General features: G+C 41.9%; 1 protein-coding gene across 1 annotated transcript in view; it reads right to left on the reverse strand.

Moving 5' to 3' along the window:
• Positions 1 to 261: 261 nt before the first annotated feature.
• KIAA0825 (KIAA0825 ortholog) overlaps positions 262 to 20,646 on the reverse strand; it is a 514,789-nt gene continuing 494,404 nt past the window's right edge. Inside the window, exon 20 of the mRNA XM_054987566.1 lies at positions 262 to 385. Within this exon, the coding sequence (XP_054843541.1) occupies positions 262 to 385 (124 nt within the window). The remainder of the gene's footprint in view (positions 386 to 20,646) is intronic.

A 20,646-nucleotide genomic window follows, 5' to 3' on the forward strand; every position in this document is an offset into this window, starting at 1 on the left:
AAAATTTTATTTTACTATTTTAAGATTTTTAAAACTTTCTACCAATGTTTACAAAGAAAAAAATCCACACAACAATAAATAACACAAAAAGATATAGTGCCTGGCCAGTCCCTTAGAAAATACAAATAACGAAGCAAAATTTATCAAAACTATAGACAGTTTCTTTGGCCTACCATCAGTTCTGCAGAAACCACAGGGTGCCTTACTTGGATAATTTGAAGTATTGATATATTTGATGGGGGGTGGGGGGAAGTACTTTTGTCAAGTTCTATGTTCTATTTTATTTTCTGAGGAAGGAGGGGTTGGTATGAGACAAAGGTTTTTCAAATGCTCCACCATGACTTTTTCTTCCTCTTCCAGGACCTCTCCTTCTTTCATCTCCCATCTGAAATAATAAAAAAAAACACTCTGTATTTCTTCAGATCAGCAAAGCAAGCAAAAACTGATTTTGGTGTATTTGGCGGAAGCCATTTATTACACTAACAGTGTGATCCTAAGTCCTGCCTCCAAATGGCCTAGGAGAGTGACTAAGGCCAAGGCTGGAATATTTTGAACCTATGCTGGTGCAAAGTTGTGCTAGTAAAAGGCTGGTGTAGTTCTGGTGCTAGCATACAAAAGGGCAGCATCAAGGTGTAATAGATGGGCAAATGTCCTTCCCCATTGTGTCCGTCACCAATACCCTGTATGCATGTGTGGTGTCTGTGTAGAGTAGATAACAGCTAATCAGGGCCCATGAATTGGTGAGGAAACCAGATAGGAGGGGAAGTGAGAAAGAAAAAGCTGTTACACTATCAGCTTAGTCAGCTACAGTCTGCACCTTCAGGGCCAAACTACACAATATGCACTCATCCTGCTGCCCTTTCCACTGGCAAAAGTGGGATGGGATGGAGACCAAACGTTCCTTCTCCCCCCTTGCAGCACCAAACAAATGAGTGCTTTTTATGGTTAGTACCCCCCCATGTACATCTGACTGCATGTCCAGTCACACACCTGTGATCTGACATGTGTTGGATGTATCATGTAGCTATGCCCAAAGACTGCAAGCATCCTCTCTCAGAGACTGCCGTGACTCTAAGCAGCTTAAAACAGTGGATATTTGGAGAAACAGTTTGCCTCCACATCATTAGGTGGGAGAGAACCTGTCTCAGGAGACTTTGGTGAGAAAGCAGGCTAGCATAATGAATGCTTAAGGAACGGACTGTAGCTGGATCAAAGCCTAATTTTTGAGAGAACTGGCTCACAATTACACTAAGATTCCTGAGGTCGCAGCAAGATTGATACTCTTCTCAGGAAAAGCATGGCTGTTATTGTTCTATGCACGCAGGAATTGACACTGAAACATTATAACTTCATGAGCCCAGAAAAAGTTGTGTGTTACCTGTAAATAATTTTAAGCCTCTTTACTGAAAATCTTTATTTCCTCTATCCCTGATAGTGAATAAAATTTACAATTTTTAAAATCCTGTTTCCCTGTCATCTCATATGAAGTAACTGCATTTGGAAGGCCATTTGGGTTCAGTCTGTCAGGAGAAGGGTGGAGAAGAGACCACTTTGGTCAAGTTACACAGCTACCTCTTCTTGAATGGCATTTAAAACCCCAAACTTCACATAAAAGTATGCTGAGGATGGGACAGGGATTAGTCAGCAACCTAAGCCTCCTCATCCTCAGCCGTGTCCCCAGCACTAAGTGACAACAGTAGCGTATCTTTAAAGATCACCTGTAACATCATCATTCTGAGGGCATAGCCTTGTACAGAGCACTGCCTCTCAGAGGGGGTTGCCACAGGTGAGGGGAAGGGTTCACCCTGGTACCCTTTAAGTTCCCTCATCTCACATTCAGACTCCAAGAATAATACATCTCACTAACACCATTAAGGTTTTAGCTTTGGTAGGAGGAACACATTAGTTTTTCTTCCTTCCCAAGCTTGGATAAGAAGGATCCCATGTAGCAATCTTGCACAGCCACATATGAGACAAACTCCCAAACTCACTGAGTCCCTCTTCTTAGGCTAATCTTTATAGAGAAGTAAGGAGAAAATAGGAATTTATTAAGGGATAAAAAGGAAACCAGACACATTAACATCAATAATTTCAAAGAGATTTGGAGAAACTTAGGCACTCAACTTAAACTACAAGGCGGTAATGTTATAAAAAGGACTCTCAAAACAATATATAATCCGTAACACGTCTAGCCTTGAACTGGTATGATTTCTGTGACCTTCCTCCCTCTCTTGAAGAGTAAGGTTGAAAAACAAAACCAACCCTGGCTTCTCCAGCACTGTGGCACTGTGTGATCTATGTATGGAAACTTCCTTCAGCATATAGAATACATTTCTTGGAGTGGGACCATATTGCTCCATATTCATGTATCTTTCTACATCTCCATCCATCTTCTCTGCCTGAACCTATTCTGACTCAAATGGAAGAGGTACTATCTGAAAGATCCAAGGGAAGGGAAGGTAATTGACCAGGTCTGTCCCTGTATAATTTAGCACTCCAGAGAATTTGACACCCCCTGACGTATGTGCCACTTAGGAACTAGAGGGGAAAACACAGTCAACTGGCTGGGCTATTCAGCGCTGAGTGGGTTTGTGATATAGCAACCAACATACCAATCCTATCACTCTTTTCTGATTCGTGTGATTCCAGCACAAATTCAATAACTTAGTTGAGTCAAATTACTTTAATTAAAACATCTGCTGGAGATTAGAGTTAGTTCTGAATTGGTAAGGGAGCAATTTCCCCAGAAACACTAACATTGGGATGGAGGTGAAAGGGTTTAAATACAACATTAATAAACATTAGAACTGAAACTCTCTTCCTTCATGTGAAAAGGAAATTGATTAGACAATGCAGGTAGCTAAGGAAATAATGCAGCAAACGGGTTAAAGGAAGCACAATCAGGGCAGGCCCATAGGCGGGGTTAGGAATAGGATAGGCCTGAGGGAAGATAGCAAATAAAATAAGGCAGGCAAAAGTAGGAGAAAGAAGAGGCCTAAAGAGGAGGAGATCTAGAATATAATGCAAAAAGAAAGTGGGTGAAACTTGTTATGAACAGAGAAGGGTAATTGATGCTGGCACTTATCAATGCAGTACCTGATGTCTAATTGTCAATCCTTTTCCTGAACAGCATGAAATCTGCACTTTTCACCACCTTTACAAGGAAATTAATTTGCTATTGTTACCCATTCACCCAATTTAGAGAGATTCTTTTGGAACTCTTCACAATTTGCTTTGATCTTCCCCATTCTGCATAATTTGGTGCCATCTGCTAATTTGGCAAACTCATTGCTCAGTCATGACTAGCAGCAGTCCCACTCCCAACACAAATCCCCAGAGAATCCACTGCTTATTTACTTCTATTATGAAAACTCTGCTTTCTATTTTTTCAACCAGTTACTAATCTGTCTTCTTATCTCATGCTTTCTAAAGAGCCTCTGATTAGAAATTTTGTCAAAAACCATATAGGAAGTCTAAATACACAATGTTTACAGAATCACCCTTATTGACACGTTTGTTAATATTTTCAAAGAACTTCAAAGATTTATGAAGCTGGACTCTCCCTTGCAGAAGCAATGCTGATTCTTTTCCATTAGGGCTTGTTCTTCTATATGCTTAATCATTCTGTTTTCAATAATGCTAGCCCATCAATTTACTTGGAACAGATGTTAAACTGACTGACTTTTAACTTTTCATATACCACCTCCTCCTCAGATTCCTTTTTAAAAACTGATAGTGAAGTTCTTTGGTTAAAAAGCTCTCTGTTTCACTTGTATTCCAGCCTTCTTCCTTTTATTCCAGGCTTCTTCAAAAGAGCAAAATCAGAGCAGCACACATAGCCCTCTCATTTTATCCTTACCACAGTCTTGTGAAGCTAAGACTGTTGGTTCAAGATTGTGCAGTGAGCTTCATGGCTTAACCCATATCTCTCCAGTTCAACAATCTAACTACTACATCACCCTGGTATTTGTAACAAATTGCATATTTTTGTCACTCATTATTTATTTTAACAGGATTATGACATTTTTGAATAAGGAATAGCCTTTTTAAAATTAGAGACATTTGGCAAACCCTTTTTTTCATTGAAGACCTGTAAGGCAAGTAGTTTTCACATGAAATTAATAAGCACAGGCTGATCTAGATTCATATATTAATATTCACAGTCATAAAATTGTAGCTCTTCCAGCTATAATATCCTGAGGTACAATCTTGGCTCCACTGATGTCAATGACAAATATCCAAGGAACTGTGCCAAACGTTTATATAAGGCACCTGATTCTACACTCCAGATTTTCACTTGCTGAATCGGTTCCCTGTAACTAACTAAAGTTAAAATGAGACACGCCACACATGCTCATTGATGTCTGATTACTCATAGCAGACTGGGAATCCAGAAATTTGGTTTTCTCAGACAGAACATCCCTTGAATAGATATTTTAGTACTATTCAGCACCAGAAATAGAACTATATTTGCTCATAACAAAGGATCAGGGATAACATGTATTTGTACGTATACAGTTAGTAGATGATGTATTTCTTCTGCCTCCATTCTTGTACACAATGGCTACAAAAAGCATGATGAGAATAGTCAAAACAATGTTCTGAGCTCAGTTTATATCCTGCTTTTCCGTTAGGCAAATGTAGATGGTAAAAGAATGCTCCACCATTGTCACTGCTGTATGTAGCTCTTATTGGTCCTGTGGAGAAATGTTATTCTGTTTGTGGAGTTAACTTTCTATTAGCTGCAGAGGGGAGGGGCCAGTTCTGAAGTAGAATGTGATTGGAGGGAGAGCAAGTCAGTGGAGTTGGAAGTTGACGGTGGCTAGAGTTGAGGGAGAGATGGCTCTGAGGGGAGATGTAGATCTAATGTAACTCCAGGTTCAAAGGATTGGGCCTGCCCTACACAACATCTAATTAGGACATGAGGGAGATAGAGTAGGGGTTTCTGTTTGTATTTTATTATTCCTTCCGTTCACTGTATATTTGTCTATGTATAGTTAGAAGTTAAATAAATGAGTTTTGGAATTTATGAAGGAAGAAAGCTCTTCTGTTCCACATAGTCCCCCAACCGCTTGGGCCCACTAGCAGAGGAGGGAGGTTAGGAGACTGTCCTGCCTAACCAGGACCCCATACAGGGACAGTGGTGGCAGCAACTACCCGGAGACAGGAAAGGGAGACAGCCCCTTCAGGGGCCTGGCCAGAGGCGAAAAGGGAGGGGTAGGCAGAGCAGGGTCTACCAGTGGGAGGAAAGGCCCCATTTTGCCACATCTTGGTGGCAGCAGTGGGATAAGAAAAGACAGAGGGAAAGAAAAGAAAACTGAGCCAAAAGTCTGACTGTACAGGCATTTAAAATTGGTGTACCCTCCAGACAGTGACGGAAGTTTTATTTTATTTTCTTGGGTTGGGCAAGCCAGGGAAAGTTTAAGTTAGTTAGGATGGATCCTGTCAAGATACAGGACATTCTAAAGATGACAAAACCCCAGCTCCAGGAAGAATGTGCAAGCGGAATCTGGAGTGTAAAAATATGACTGTGACAGATTTGCAAGCCCTCCTGATGGACCAGAACCAGAAGGCAGGGGCATCTGCAGATGTGCACCTAAAGTAGCCAGAGGCAAACTTCCAGCTGCAACTGGAACTGGGATGCGTATTCAGGCCGAGAGGGAGAGGAGAGAACATGAACTGGAACTCCACCAGAGGCAAGCAGAGATCTGCAGGCAAGAGCAAGAAAGAGAAGCAGAGACCCGCAGGCAGGAGCGGGAGGAGCAACGGAAACACAAGCTTAAGATTCTGCAACTGAAAGCAGACCAGAGCAAGAAAATACAAGTCACCCCCAAAGACTTAGTGGCATACAAGGAGGGAGAAGACCCCTCCGTATACCTTTCCAACTTCGAGAAGGCAGCCAAGCAGTGGGGAGTAGCAGAGGAAGACTATATGTCTTACCTTTGTAGTATCCTGACTGAGGAACTTGCAACTATTTATCACAGCATGCCTATGGGGGACGGTGGGATAACTTTTGTATCATATAAAGCCACTGTCTTTAAAAGATTTAAACTAAGGGCAGATCACTTTCGGAAGCAGTTTCGGGGCTTGGCCCCACAACAATGTAAATTGTATTATGAATTTGGGGTAAAGCTAAATGAGTTGGGGAGGAGATGGGCAGAGGAGGCAAAAGCCCAGGATTATGAGGCTTTGTTTCAGTTGTTGGTTTTAGACCAATTCTCTAAAATCCCCAAGAAGTTAAAATGCCTGGTAAAAGATAAGAAGCCAAAAACCATTGCAGAAGCCTCAGAACTGGTGGATGAGCTGGTGCTGAACAGGGAGGGGTTGGATTGGAGGACTTCCCATTTGGGAAGGGAAGACAGGGGGTCCCAGAGGGGTGGGAAAGTACAACCTTCCCCCAAAAGGGAAGGGGCACCTGCTAAGGCAGAGGGTAGGAAGTCCCTCAATTTGACAAATTGGAAATGGCCTCAGGTCCGCAGTTGTTACAAATGTGAGGAGGCTAGGCACCTGAAGTCAACCTGCCCACAGTTGCAAACTGAGACCTCCAAACCCCATTCAAACGTACCAGTTATGCAAAAAGGGAAAGAGGAGAAGGTGGCAGTGGTAAGCCATGAGTGCCTCTTTACCCAAATGAAGCCAGCAGAAAACTGGAGTGATTTTGTAGAACCGGTAAGATTGAAAGACCAGTTGGTTTTGGGACATGCTGACACGGGCTCCTCGGTAACCTTGGTGAGGGCAGATCTGGTATTGGAAACTGATATTGTCCCTGATATGGCATACAGAATCCAGGGGGTTCTGGGACCGCCTGCCATGATTCCTGTGGCCTGGATACCAGTGGAATGGCGAGGGTCAGTAGGTCTCACGGAGGTGGGAGTAATGAAGGAACAGGTGGTTCCAGTGTTACTGGGCCGGGATTTGTTGGCTGGCCAGTATGCAGTAACACACAGCCAAACCCTCAGAGGGAGGTGGGAGGAGGAAGGCAACTTTACAGAAGCCAAATCTCTACCAACCTGGGAGGTTGAGGAGAGGGTAGTCTCCCAGGAGGGGGAGAACCAGCCAGTCTCCAGCCCTGAGGGAGAGTGTTTCAAAGGGGAAGAAGGGTGCCATTCCACTCAAGAGCAGCTGGAAACTGTGGAGCCTTCCAGACTGGAAGGGGGTCAGTTGAATAATGCTAAAAACCCAACTGAAGGAACTGAGGACAGCAACCAAATCTTTGCCAAGGGTCCTGGAAACAGTGGGACTAGAGGAACAGATGGTAGAAAGACTGGAGAATCCAGAAATGTTTCTGTCAGAGGTTCAAGGAGACCCTAGTCTGGAACCACTGAGCAATGGGGCAAGGAACCAGGAAGTGGAGTTCTCAGACACTCTTTCTGAGCAAGTAGTATGGAAGCAGGGTCGATTATATAGGCTCTGGTTACTACCTAATAGAAACGGGTCTTGGGAAGCAGTTCGACAGCTTGTGGTTCCAGAGAAATACAGGCCCAAGCTCTTAGAGTTGGCTCATGATATACCTTGTGCAGGGCACTTAGGAGTTAACAAGACCAGGCGAAGACTCTTGCTAAACTTTTACTGGCCAAAGCTGGCTCAGGATGTGAGGGACTACTGCAAGTCATGTCCAATATGTCAAAAGGTGGGCAAGAGTGGGTGTAAAGTCTGGGCCCCTTTGCAGTCCCTTCCTATCATGGGAGAGGCATTCCAAAGGGTAGGGATCGACAGTGGGCCCGTTCCCAAAGCCTACTCAGAGGCACAAATGGTTTATTCTGACTTTAGTGGACCATGCAACGAGGTACCCAGAAGTGGTGCCTGTAGCCTCCATTGAGGCTCCAGTGGTAGCTGAAGCCCTGATCAAGGTATTTTGTCAACTGGGATTTCCCACAGAAATTCTGACAGATAGGGGGCGCAACTTTTTGTCTGAACTGATGGAGTGTTTGTGGAAATTCTGTGGAGTGAAACACCTGAAAACTACAGCTTACCATCCTCAATCCAATGGATTGACTGAGATGTTTAATGGGACATTGAAGGGAATGCTAAGAGCTTATGTGGACACCCCCCCAAGACTGGGATGAAAAACTACTGCAATTGTTATTTGCATATAGGGAGGTACCCCAGGAATCTACAGGGTTTTCTCCTTTTGAACTTATGTTCAACAGAAAGGTCAGGGGACCTCTAGATCTGGTCAAGGAAAGATGGGAGGAGAAAATCCCAAAGGCAAAGCAATCCGTTGTGGACCATGTACTATCTTTCAGAGAATGTTTGAAGGGGATGATGCAGGTTGTTAAAGAGAACAGGAAAGGGAGATAGCCCCTTCAGGAGTCTGGCCAGAGGCGAAAAGGGAGGGGTAGGCAGAGCGGGGTCTACCAGTGGGAGGAAAGGCCCCGTTTCGCCACAGGTCCAAAGAAAAATTCAAAACAAAAGCTTTGAACCACTGCAAGCAACCTCTTTCTACTTTGAGAGTACCTGGATTTAGCAGATAAAGAAGGTGATGCCAACCAAAGGAAAAAGAATCTGTGAAAAGAGTATGTTTATGTGTCCCCCCCCCCCCAACACAAGTGAACACTATCCAGTTTAGCTGCCACTGCTTCTTTAACCTTGTGCATCAACTACCATGAATCTCCAGTATTGTAGATGCAGGACCTACCATATTTTTCATTGGCTTCCAACCTTTAAAGGGACCTCTGTGTTCTGTTTGGTGCAGAATTTTTATTTTTAGTCAGCAGCAGTCAATTTTTTTCCTTTTTTTATTGAACACATGCCTGACTGTACTATATCGATTAGAGATGTTCCTAAGGGCCTGTTCATAAACCTCCTCTCTTCTTAAAAATTCTATGCTTGTTATTCTGGCTATTATTATTCTGCCTATTATGGTTTATTTGGGATTTGATATCACTTTCTGTATGTGCTCAAATGGCAATTCTCACACATGCTCATTTATTGGGTCTACAACTGATACAAGAATTGCCATAATGCCATTCCTTCAACCAGTCATTTGTGACAATGGACTGTAGTAGCCTACCAAAAACATTTGCCATTGTGGATGGTAACTCTGAACATAGAAGAAGCACCTTTACCACTATGTTGAGAATTACCATTTTTTCCTCCCTCCTCTAGCAGTATATTGATATATCAGTATAATGCATGTACAAATTTTTTTAAAGGGGTTATGTGCTGTAACATCACCAATGATGCCACCGATAATGACAGCACCCTTGCTTGAATATCCTGATTATTTAAGGCACATCTGGAAGAAAATTAACTCCACAACTGCAAAAATGCAAACGCGGCAGACATGCAGAAGACCTAAGCCCAAAATTATTCTGCTGTTTGTGGATCAACTACTAAGAAAACCAGGAAAAGTATGTGGGGAAATCCTCAGAGAGGGATCCTCCTCTGAGAAAGTGAATGTGGTTATTATCTTCCACTCATGGAGATACAGCAAGATTGAAGTCCTATAGCACTTGGGTATAAACTTTTGAGAGATAACTCATGAAGGATACTTTGATTCTCAAAAGATTATACCCTGAAAATCTTGTTGCTCTTTAAGGTGCTACTGAACTCTAGAAAAATTGTTTATTTGTGGTCAAAGGCTATTACCAGAACAAATCATCCTTTTTTTTAAAAAAAATTTATTGGTGAGTTTTAATTTCCAAATTTGATACATACGTTCCCTTCATATCTAATTAGCTCTGCTCCCCACCCTTACCCTCCCCCCTCCCTATTGACTTCCAACAGCTTTCCAACCCTTACCCCCTTTTATTGCTTAATTCTATTTCACTTATATTTATCTGCAACACATAGATCATAATATCTCTTACTCTAAACATGTTCTAGTTCTTTTATGCATATTCTCTATCAAATATACTATCAATATAGTATTTGTTATATACTCTTCCATACAATATGGCATAGCATGCATTATAATATAACATATCATAACATCCCAATATAGTATGCAGTGTGATATATATATTGTATATAGTATATAGTATAAATTTTCTAATGTATCAATTTTACTTTTCCTTTGTTAAACTATATATTCTAAATCAAATTTTCTTAATCATAAAATTAGCTTAGATTGTTATAGTTAAATTTCCCCCTTAATGGTAAATTCACTTCTCTCCTCCATTTACATCACCGCCCTTTACAAATTCTCAAACTGCCACAGTTCTCCTTTCACATCCAATTTTTTCTCTAAATATTGTTTCAATTTCCCCCAATCAGCAATATATTGTCCTAGGTCAAGATCTTTAAGCTTCCTTGTCATTTTGTCCATTTCTGCCATGTACAGCAATTTATAAATCCAGTCTTCTATAGTTGGTATTTCTTGTACTTTCCACTTCTTGCCGCTGTAGTCATGTAAAATAGCAATGTTCTATACTGCATTGGAACAACTTCCATCCCAAAGTTCAGTAGCAACAATTCTGGGTTCCTATTTATTTGAATTTGTAAAATCTCATTAATTACTTCAGTTATATCTCCCCAATATTGCTTAGCTACTTCACAAATCCACCACATATGGTACAATGATCCTTCATGCTTTTTGCATTTCCAGCATTTGTCTGACATATTCGTATTCCCTAGCGCAATTTTCTTTGGTGTTAAGTACCATATATAGATCATTTTGTATACATTCTCTTTAATATTCGTACAAGTTGAAATCTTCAATGTATTTTTCCACAGGTGTTCCCACGCCTCCATTGTTATTTCTTTATGAAAGTTTATTGCCCACTTCACCATCTGGATTTTAACTGTTTCATCCTCCGTATGCCATTTCAGAAGTAGTTTATAAATCTTAGATATTTCTTTCTTGCCTTCTTGTAGCATCACTTCTTCTAGTTCAGAATTTTCCATTCTTATACCTCCTTTTAAGCAGTCCGAGTTATAAAGATCTCTGATCTGTCTATATTGAAACCATCCATAACAAGGAGACAACTCTTCTTCTGTTTTTATTCTTAGCATTGAATGTTGTACTTGTGTTATCTCCTTGTAGGTTAGACGTTGCTGCTCATTGTCGACAGTTCTCGGATCTATTACTTCATACGGAACCACCCATGAAGGAATTCCATCTTCCATGTAAACCTTATATTTTTTCCAGACTGTGAAGAGGCTTCTCCTAATATAATGGTGCAAAAACATCGAGTCCGCTTTTACTTTATCATACCACATGTATGCATGCCATCCAAATATTTTTTTATGTCCCTCCAAGGCCAGCAATTTATGATTTTTTAACGTTATCCAATCTTTTAACCATACCAGACATATTGCTTCATAATATAGTCTCACATTGGGCAGTTGCAAGCCACCTCTTTCCTTCGCATCCTGTAATACTTTCATTTTCATGCATGGTTTCTTGCCTGCCCACACAAAGTCTGAAATTTTCCTTTGCCATTTATCAAACTGTTTTGAGTCTCGAATAATTGGAATTGTTTGCAGCAAGAACATCACTCGTGGTAAAACATTCATCTTTACGGCTGCTATTCTTCCCAACCATGATAAATTCAATTTATTCCATTTTATCAAGTCTCTTTCTATTTGTATCCACAATTTCTCATAGTTGTTTTTGAATAAATCTATATTTTTCGCAGTCAGTTCAATACCCAGATATTTTACTTTGTTAGTTACCTCACAATCCGTTATCACCGTTAGTTCTTGTTGCTTCTGTTTAGTCATATTCTTGCATAGTATTTTTGACTTCTTTTTATTCACATAAAATCCAGCTAGGTCCCCAAACTGCTTTATTTTCTCTATTACCTTTGGCATGTTTTCAATTGGATCTTCTACTATTAACATTATGTCATCCGCAAATGCTCTGACCTTGTAGGAGAATTCCTTTATTTTTATACCTCGGATTGTATCATCCTCTCGTATTTGAACCATCAATATTTCCAAAACCAGAATAAACAACAATGGAGACAGAGGGCAACCCTGTCTTGTTCCTTTGCTTATTTTCAATTTTTTAGTTAAGTCCTCATTCACTACAATCGCTGCACTTTGGTCTCTGTAAACTTCTCTGACCGCTTGTATGAACCTTTCTCCCATTTGCAGCTTTTCCATAGTGGCAAACATAAAGTCCCAGTTCAGATTGTCAAATGTTTTTTCTGCGTCCACGAAAAAGAAACCAACCTCCCTATCACAATGCTTGTCATAATATTCAATAGTGTTTATCACTGTCCTTAAATTGTCTTTGATTTGTCTGTTAGGTAAAAATCCTGCCTGTTCTTCTGCAATGAATTCCACCAGCCATGGTTGTTGTGGGTTTTCCGGGCTGTATTGCCGTGGTCTTGGCATTGTAGTTCCTGACGTTTCGCCAGCAGCTGTGGCTGGCATCTTCAGAGGTGTAGCACCAAAAGACAGAGATCTCTCAGTGTCACAGTGTGGAAAAGATGTTGGCAGGTCATTTGTATCTACTCAGGAAGGGTGGGGTTGAGCTGAGTCATCCTGTAAGATGTATTGTCGAAGGCTTTCACGGCCGGAGAACGATGGTTGTTGGGGGTTTTCCGGGCTGTATTGCCGTGGTCTTGGCATTGTAGTTCCTGACGTTTCGCCAGCAGCTGTGGCTGGCATCTTCAGAGGTGTAGCACCAAAAGACAGAGATCTCACACTGAGAGATCTCTGTCTTTTGGTGCTACACCTCTGAAGATGCCAGCCACAGCTGCTGGCGAAACGTCAGGAACTACAATGCCAAGACCACGGCAATACAGCCCGGAAAACCCCCAACAACCATCATCCTGTAAGAGTTTCCCAGGGTGTGGAATGCTAATGGCGGGAGGCTTCACTGTATCCTGAGGAGGTTCTTTTGCATATGGATTGGTGCTTGAGGTGCTAATCTTCTCTGCAGGGCTATTGTCGAGTATAGAGTGTTTTGTTAGCCTGGTGTTTTTCAGAACTGGAAACCATGCTCTGTTCATTCTTAAGGTTTCTTCTTTCCTGTTGAAGTTTTGCTTATGCTTGTGAATTTCAATGAATTCCCTGTGCAGTCTGACAAAGTAGTTGGAAGTGTTATCTAGTATTTTGGTGTCCTGGAATAAGATACTGTGCCCTGTTTGAGTTAGGCTATGTTCAGCCACTGCTGATTTTTCAGGTTGTCCAAGTCTGCAGTGTCTTTCATGTTCTTTTATTCTTGTCTGGATGCTACGCTTTGTGGTCCCGATGTAAACTTGTCCACAGCTGCAGGGTATACGGTATACTCCTGCAGAGGTGAGGGGGTCTCTACTGTCTTTTGCTGATCATAGCATCTGTTGTATTTTTCGGGTGGGTCTGAATACTGCTTGAAGGTTATGCTTTTTCGTAACTCAAACAGGGCACAGTCTTAATCACTACACCAAACTGGCTCTCCTCCACTTGAAGCCAGCTGGGTGACCTTGGATTAGTCACAGCTTCTAGCTCTCTCAGCCCCACCCACCTCACAGGGTGTTTTGTTGTGGGGATAATAATAACATACTTTGTAAACTGCTCTGAGTGGGTGTTAAGTCATCCTGAAGGGCGGTATATAAATCGAATGTTGTTGTTGTTATATTTTACTAATTATGTTTAAGAAGCTTATGGGCTATAATTTGCTGGATCGTTTTTGTTGCCCTTCTTGGAAATAGGAGTGACAATAGCAGTCCCACGCTGCTTAGAAGTAACATGGGAGAGAACTGTCTTATTGTCCACTGGCTCATGAAAGACTGCCAAATACACTTTAATAGATGAGTTCGATAGACCTTTCTTTTTTTGTTCTAGTAAGAATTACAAAACATTAGTTAATGCACAATCCGTGGCACTTAGGCCTTTTCCTTCTGTCCATAACCTGAATGTCTCCCATTTTAAACCATAAGACTGTCTGATGGACAACCGTCTGGTGTTTAAGATAACCTGCGCTACTCCCTCGGAGAGGGTCCCTTTGGCAGTATTAGCCATGCAGTTAGTTTGAGTCTCCTTATGTCATGCTGAAGGATCCTCTGCCATGACAGAAGGTCATTTTCCTTGGGAAAATGGTAAAATTGACTTGCTTGTCTCATTAGTCCATGGAACCAGGGTTGCCTGGGACAAAACAGGGCTACTAGGATCGCCCTCATGCCCTCTGCTCGAACCTTGCTTATCACCCTCGCTAGTAAGGGAATGAGCAGGAATGCATAATGGAATTGACCTGACCACAATAGCTGAAATGCATCTCCTAGGAAACCGTACCCTTGACCTCCTCTGGAATAGAAGAGATCTGCTTTCCAGTTTTCCCTTGTGGCAAATAAGTCAATGTCTGGGAAACCCCATTGATGGAAAACAGCATCTATATAAGCGTCCTTTATTAACCACTTGTGGGGGTTGTCTTCCAGCCTGCTGTAGTGGTCTGCTCTACCCTGTTCTATGCATCTATGATGTTCTCTACCCTGGTATATGCACTGCACTCAGGTGTATCTTGTTTTGTATCGCCCAAGTCCAGATGACTATGGCTTCCCTGCACAAACTCCTGGATGTGGTTCCTCCCTGTTGATGTAAAACATCGCTGTGGAGTTGTCTGTATGTATTAACACCAATTTGTTTCTTATCACATCTGAAAAGGATATTAATGTGTTGTGTATAGCTTTTAATTCAAGGAAGTTAATGTGGGACTCCTTCTCTAGGTTGTCCCACGTCCCGTGAGCATAAAGGTCCCCACAGTGTGCCCCCCCAACCCAGGCTGGAGGCGTCGGTAGTGATAGATAAATCCGAAGTTCTATGGCCAAAAGGGACACCTGCCAATAAATGTGTATCTTCTAACCACCATTGTAATGATCTTACTACCTTTATAGGTATATTGAATTTCCTTTTTTGAGAATCCCTTTCACTATGGAAAATCGATACGAACCATAACTGTAGTTCTCTCATCTTAAATATGGCATAAGGGACCACTGTTGTGGTCGATGCCATAAATCCCACAATAGGGTTTGTATCCACCGTGCTGTCTGGAAACAACAGTGTTGGAACTTCCTAACCATACTCATTTTTTTCTATACATTCTGCAGGTAAAAAGGCCCTGTCCACGTTACCATCAAGGATTGCACCAATGAACTGTACCCTCCTCGCTGGGGTCAGGTTTGATTTCTTCTGATTGACAAACAACCCCAGTTCCAGACTGGTACATAATGTTAATTGTACCTGTCTATTTACATCATCTTCAGAGTAACCAGTAATTAACCCGTCATCTTTATATGGGTATATGCAAAAATTTAAAGTTCTCAAGTGGGCAATGACTAATGCTACACATTTCGTGAAAACGCAGGGTGCTGTGGACAACTCAAACGGCAACTCGTGGTACTGGTAAATTTTCCCATCAAAAATGAACCTCAGGAACTTCCTATGTGTGACATGAATAGAGACGTGGAAGTACGCATCTTTTAGGCCCAGTAGCACGAACCAACAGTTGGGTGCTATCAATGACATAACAATATGCAAGGTGGTCATACGGAACCTGCAAGTGATAATGAATTTGTTTAGATTCCTTAAATCTAGGATCAGTCTCTTTCTTCTGTCCTTTTTGTCCACTAAGAAAAATCTGGAGTAAAATCCTAGCTTAGATTCCTCTTCTGGCAGCTCCTGTACTGCACCCTTGTCCAATAGTGTCTCTATTTTCTACTCCTAATTCAGTACACTTCTGAGAATCTGAAAAATTAGGAAAAGCCAAACACGGGGAACTTTTGAACTCAATTTTATAACCACTGTAAACAATTTTTAACATCCAAACATCAGACATGATATTATGCCAAACTGAAAAATATTCATGCAGCCTTTCCCCAAAGAAAGGGTCCAGTCCCTGCTCTAGTCAGAACTGCTTTGTGTTTTGCGCCTGCTCTTTAGAATGGTGGGGTTGAGATCCATCTCTGTCTCTGATTCTGCTTCCATTTGACAAAATTGCTCTGGGTGTTTTGGAACTGGCGTTGGTTAGGATACAAGTACCCTTAGTAAGGTTGGTAACGATATGATCAACCTCTATATTGAGTCTGCTGTCGATATTGGTTCCTACCCCCTTGTTGGGTAGAAAGAAGAATACCATAGGAATGAACTGTCAACCGGTCTTTACGCTTCTGAGAGTGATACTTGTCAGTTTTTTTTGGAAAAAACAGGTTTTCCCTTTGAAAGGGAGGTCTTCCACTTTGTTCTTTGTTTCTGTCAGCAATGCTGTCACCCATAACCATGCGTGTCTTCTCAATACTATAGCCAACGTCATTGTTCTCGGCTACGTTTGGTTGATGTATCGGCTACGTTCCAGCCTGCATTTATTTGATGTCTGGCTAGTCATATCGCCTCTTCTTGCAAGATCTTTAAGAGGAGTCTTTGGTCTTATGGCAGCTTGTCAACGAAGGCTGCCACCTTGTTCCAAAGGCACAGCTGGTGGGCCTCCATCATTGAGGCATAATTATCAATTTTATTGTTCATTGCTGCAGACGAGCACCTTCCATCCCAAGGTGTCTAACTTCTTGCCCTCCTTATCAGAAGGAGTTGAGTAGGAACCTTGCCATTGTTTGGACAGCAGTTCCTCTGTGACCAAAGAGGAAGGTGGTGGATGATGACAAGTAGGGGCATGACTTGTCCTTTATTTTATAAAGACTCTTCACCTTCTTAGTTGTAACCATGGCAGATGCTGGTTACAAGCGCAGTCATCATTTCCACAAACCTTTGATTACCGGAAAAGCCACACTGGAGGTAAAGCCAGAGTATAAATGCTGTAAGATTTTATCTTTAGGCTTGGTTTCAGCAGAAGAAATGTCTATTTCTAGCATCCCAGCCATTCTACTCAATTGCTCAGATATAGATCCACAATTGCAAGATCATTTGGACATAATTTACAAAGTAATACTTTACACATATTTTGTGATCCTATTTGCCAGTGTATATGGAATACTGGAAGTTTATCAAGAGAACCTTGTTTGCTACTTAGAAATGGTTGCATTATTGTGTGTAAAGTAACCAAAAAGCATAACAAACAGCAGGAGTCAAGGCAACAAATTATAATTACTACTCCCAAATGGATAAAAAACATGTATCTGTGTTTAAAGGGAAGACAGGACTCAACATGTACAACTCAAGAGATGTCCAGAATGGAACATGCTTTTATTAGCATATTCAAAATGCATAACAATTATTTTGGCAGTAACAGTTGGCACAAATTCAGTAATGTACCAATTCAAGTAATATGAATGAATTAATTTTAAAATACTAGCTCCATCGGACGAACAGCCAACTTTAAACCTGTGTTATTTCAAATTAACAACAATATGGCTTTCACAGAAGTCTTTTAAATGCATAACTGGCACATGGTTTATTTAGGATGGAATTAGAATTTTGGAAGATTAAATTAAATTAAATCTGCTGTCCAAATTGGTAGTAGAAATATTTGGACTAAATCACGGCACCCTTATTGAATATTTGGTTTATGACTAACAGAATTATCATGTTGTGCAAGAGCTATGAAAATTTAGTACAGACAAAGGTACATCCATTACAATTGCTATAATTAATTTTGTCACAAATGACAGACATAATCCAGCCAAAGGTTGTTGGGTTTTTTGTCTGATTGATTTGATTAGGAATGTGCTTAACTTTCCTACTGAAATCAAGATAATAGAACTTAAATGTGGTTCATTTTGGCACAAATCATATCCTACACAAAACACAGATATCAGCAATGAGTACTGGGGATGGAAAAACATTCTGATAAATACCACAGGCTATGTTAAGGAGAGTTAAATGGAATTGCCTTTTACTTGTAGTGTTATTCTTCAAATGGTCCTCTGTGCAATCTCATATATGAACCCATATGTGTAGGATGTACCAGAGGCCTTGCAGATAAAGACTGTTCCTACTGTCACCATGTGATTTCAGCATTCTAAGCACATGCTGGGATTGGAAACATGCCTTGCCATCTACAGCTCACTTCCTTATCCTGAATCTGTTGCACAGAATCAAACTTCTATATTAGGGCAGGTTGTCTGACTGCACAAAGACTATTTGAAGATCAAAAAATAACGCTGTATGCCCATCAGATTGTCAAATTTGCCTAGCAAGATGTTGGAGCAGAACTAACTCAGGGAGGACATTATTTTTCTTTTGGCCAAATTTGAACTGGAATTAAAGTCTGAAGAATGAATAATAATAACTGTGCTTATATACTGCTCTTCTAGACAGAGAAGTGTCCTACTCAGAGTGGGGAAAGAAGTTAGTGTTATTTTTTTTTAATATCTAACATAGAAAACTACAAAAAACTACAAAAATACAAGGGAAAGAAAAAAGGGGGGGAAAGGGGAGGGGGGCTGGGAAAGGGGGAAGAGCAACATACAAACAATAAACACTACACTACATCTCTTGTATTCCCTTCATGCTGCAATTTTTCTTAAAAGTTAACTTTCTAACATGCGATCAGATTAGTAGATCTTATACAGTACAAGCCATATTCAGGATCAGATCTTCTTCCCCCCCCCCCCTTGCGTCTCGGTCTCAATTCTCTCTGCGCAGCTGGAGCAGCTGTGCCCGCTCTCTCCTCCCCCCCCCACCTTCCCCTTCAGACTTTGGACGTTCGTCTTGATGGAACTCCTGATGATTGAACAAAAAGTCTGTCAGCTGGGCTTCCGATGTAATCTTATAAATTTGATCCTTATAACTAAGCAAAACGCCTTCTGGAAACAACCATTTATATTTCACATCACGTTTCCTCAAGAAAGCCGCAAGTCCTTTATACTTGAATCTTCTTTTACGAGCCAAAAATGGAACATCCTTCAAAATTTTAACCTTGTTGCCCAAATAACCCAAGTCCACATTGTACGAATTATATAAGATGGTGTCCTGAGTCTTCCTAGATGAAAAGTCAATAATAATCTCGCGAGGCAGCTGCCGCTTCATTACATACTTTGAAGACGTCCGCCGGACCTCCAAGATGTCGCTTTTTAACTCTTCTTTAGTTGCCTCTGCGAATATCGCCAAAAGTCCAGACACCACATCTTTTAAATTTTCATTTTCCTCCTCTTTTACATTCTGAAGACGCAGTACCATTTGGGCACGGTCCACTTGCAATCCTATTAATTGATTCTCCAAAAGCTTCACTTCCTTACTTGTTGCTTTCATGAGTACTGCGTTCTCGTGCGCAGACTGCTCTGCTCCGGTCGCTGTTTCTTTAATGGCTTTCACCTCGCTCTCCACTGAATCAACCTTTTGCCCCATTTCATTCAGTTTCGCTACAAAGGGCTGCACAGCATCGAAAACTGCTCGTCTCACCAACTCTTCCAAAGTTTCCCCCTTCCCCTGTAGCGTCGCCATCACCGATTTACTCATTGCTGGGCTCTGCTTTTTCATCGCCATCTTGGGGGGGGGGACGCCAACTGAGTTCCGAAACTCGGTAAAGGGGGAAGAAATCCGCGCCTTCTTAGCTTCAGCTCCCACCAATCCTTCGCATACGCTTAAGAATCAGAAGGGATTCGCTTACTTACAGGCTTTCACCTTAAATCTGCTTATTGCCGTTCTCCATGGCCCGGCAGCACATGCGGTGCTGCGCAAGTCTGCCGGCCTCCGTTGGAGCAAGCGGGCAATTTACCCCCTGCTTTACTTCCAGAGGGTTCTTCTCGCGGCGCCCCAGATCCAGGCTCCCTCACTGGGAGTCCTGGAGGTTAACCCTCGCGGGTCAACCGCCCAGTCAGGCTGCTCAGACAGTTCCCCCCGGACCTGCGGAGAGGAACGTCCGACATGGCCGGGAAAAGGAAAACGAATCCAGAAGTTAGTGTTATTAATATCCCCACAATACAGCTGGGGAGCTGGGGCTAAGAGGAAGGGCTTACCCAAGGCCACCTGCTGAACTCATGGCAGTAGTGGGATTCAAACCAGCAAAGTGCTGATTTGCAACCCAACCACTTAAACATTATGCTGCAGCAGGTTTTTTTTTTTTTTTGGCAAGAAACCTAATTAGGTGCTCACTATACTTCAAGAACTTAAGAAATCACTGACTACTAGGTCTTTAGATCTTACTGAAATACATTCAAAGTTTAAATGAGTGAGATAATTACAGAAATTATGAAGTAAATTATTTATTTATTTCATGAATGCCTTGCTGCCTTTCTTCCCAATGGGTGATCAAAACCGTTTACATCATTCTCCTCTCCTCCACTTTATCCTTCATATCAATGAGTCTTTGACTACTGTTCCAATCCAATATTATATAATAGCCTGCACAAGAGAAGCCACTAACATCTAATATTTACCAGATTATTTTGAAGGCTGCTGAATGTTTGGCAAAAAAATTTACTCACTTAGCACTACCATCTAGATCTTAGTCTCAAGATATGCATCCAATCCAAATTCAATCTACTCCCTTATAATCATACCTGACCACTATAGTCATCTTCCAAGGCCCTGTTTTGGATACTCCCAATTTCTAAGATTAGGCAGGTAGCAACCAAGGACAGGGCCTTCTCAGTTATGACACTGGAACTCTGGAACTCTCACCAGAGAGACTTGCCTGCCCCCTTCTGTCAGGGCTGGATCGAGGGGGGGCAGAGTGGGTAGTCTGCCCCCAGCACCGCCAGGGAGGGGGCACCGGGAGCAGCTGCCAGCTGCCGGAGCGCGCGGGCAGCAGTGCGAGCAGCCTCGCAGCCCCCCACACTGCCTTTCGCCTGCCCCGCAGGACAGGGGGTGGCCGGCTTGCCGCGC

This window comes from Eublepharis macularius, chromosome 8 (assembly GCF_028583425.1).
Source record: "Eublepharis macularius isolate TG4126 chromosome 8, MPM_Emac_v1.0, whole genome shotgun sequence".
NCBI classification, from domain to species: Eukaryota; Metazoa; Chordata; class Lepidosauria; order Squamata; family Eublepharidae; genus Eublepharis; species Eublepharis macularius.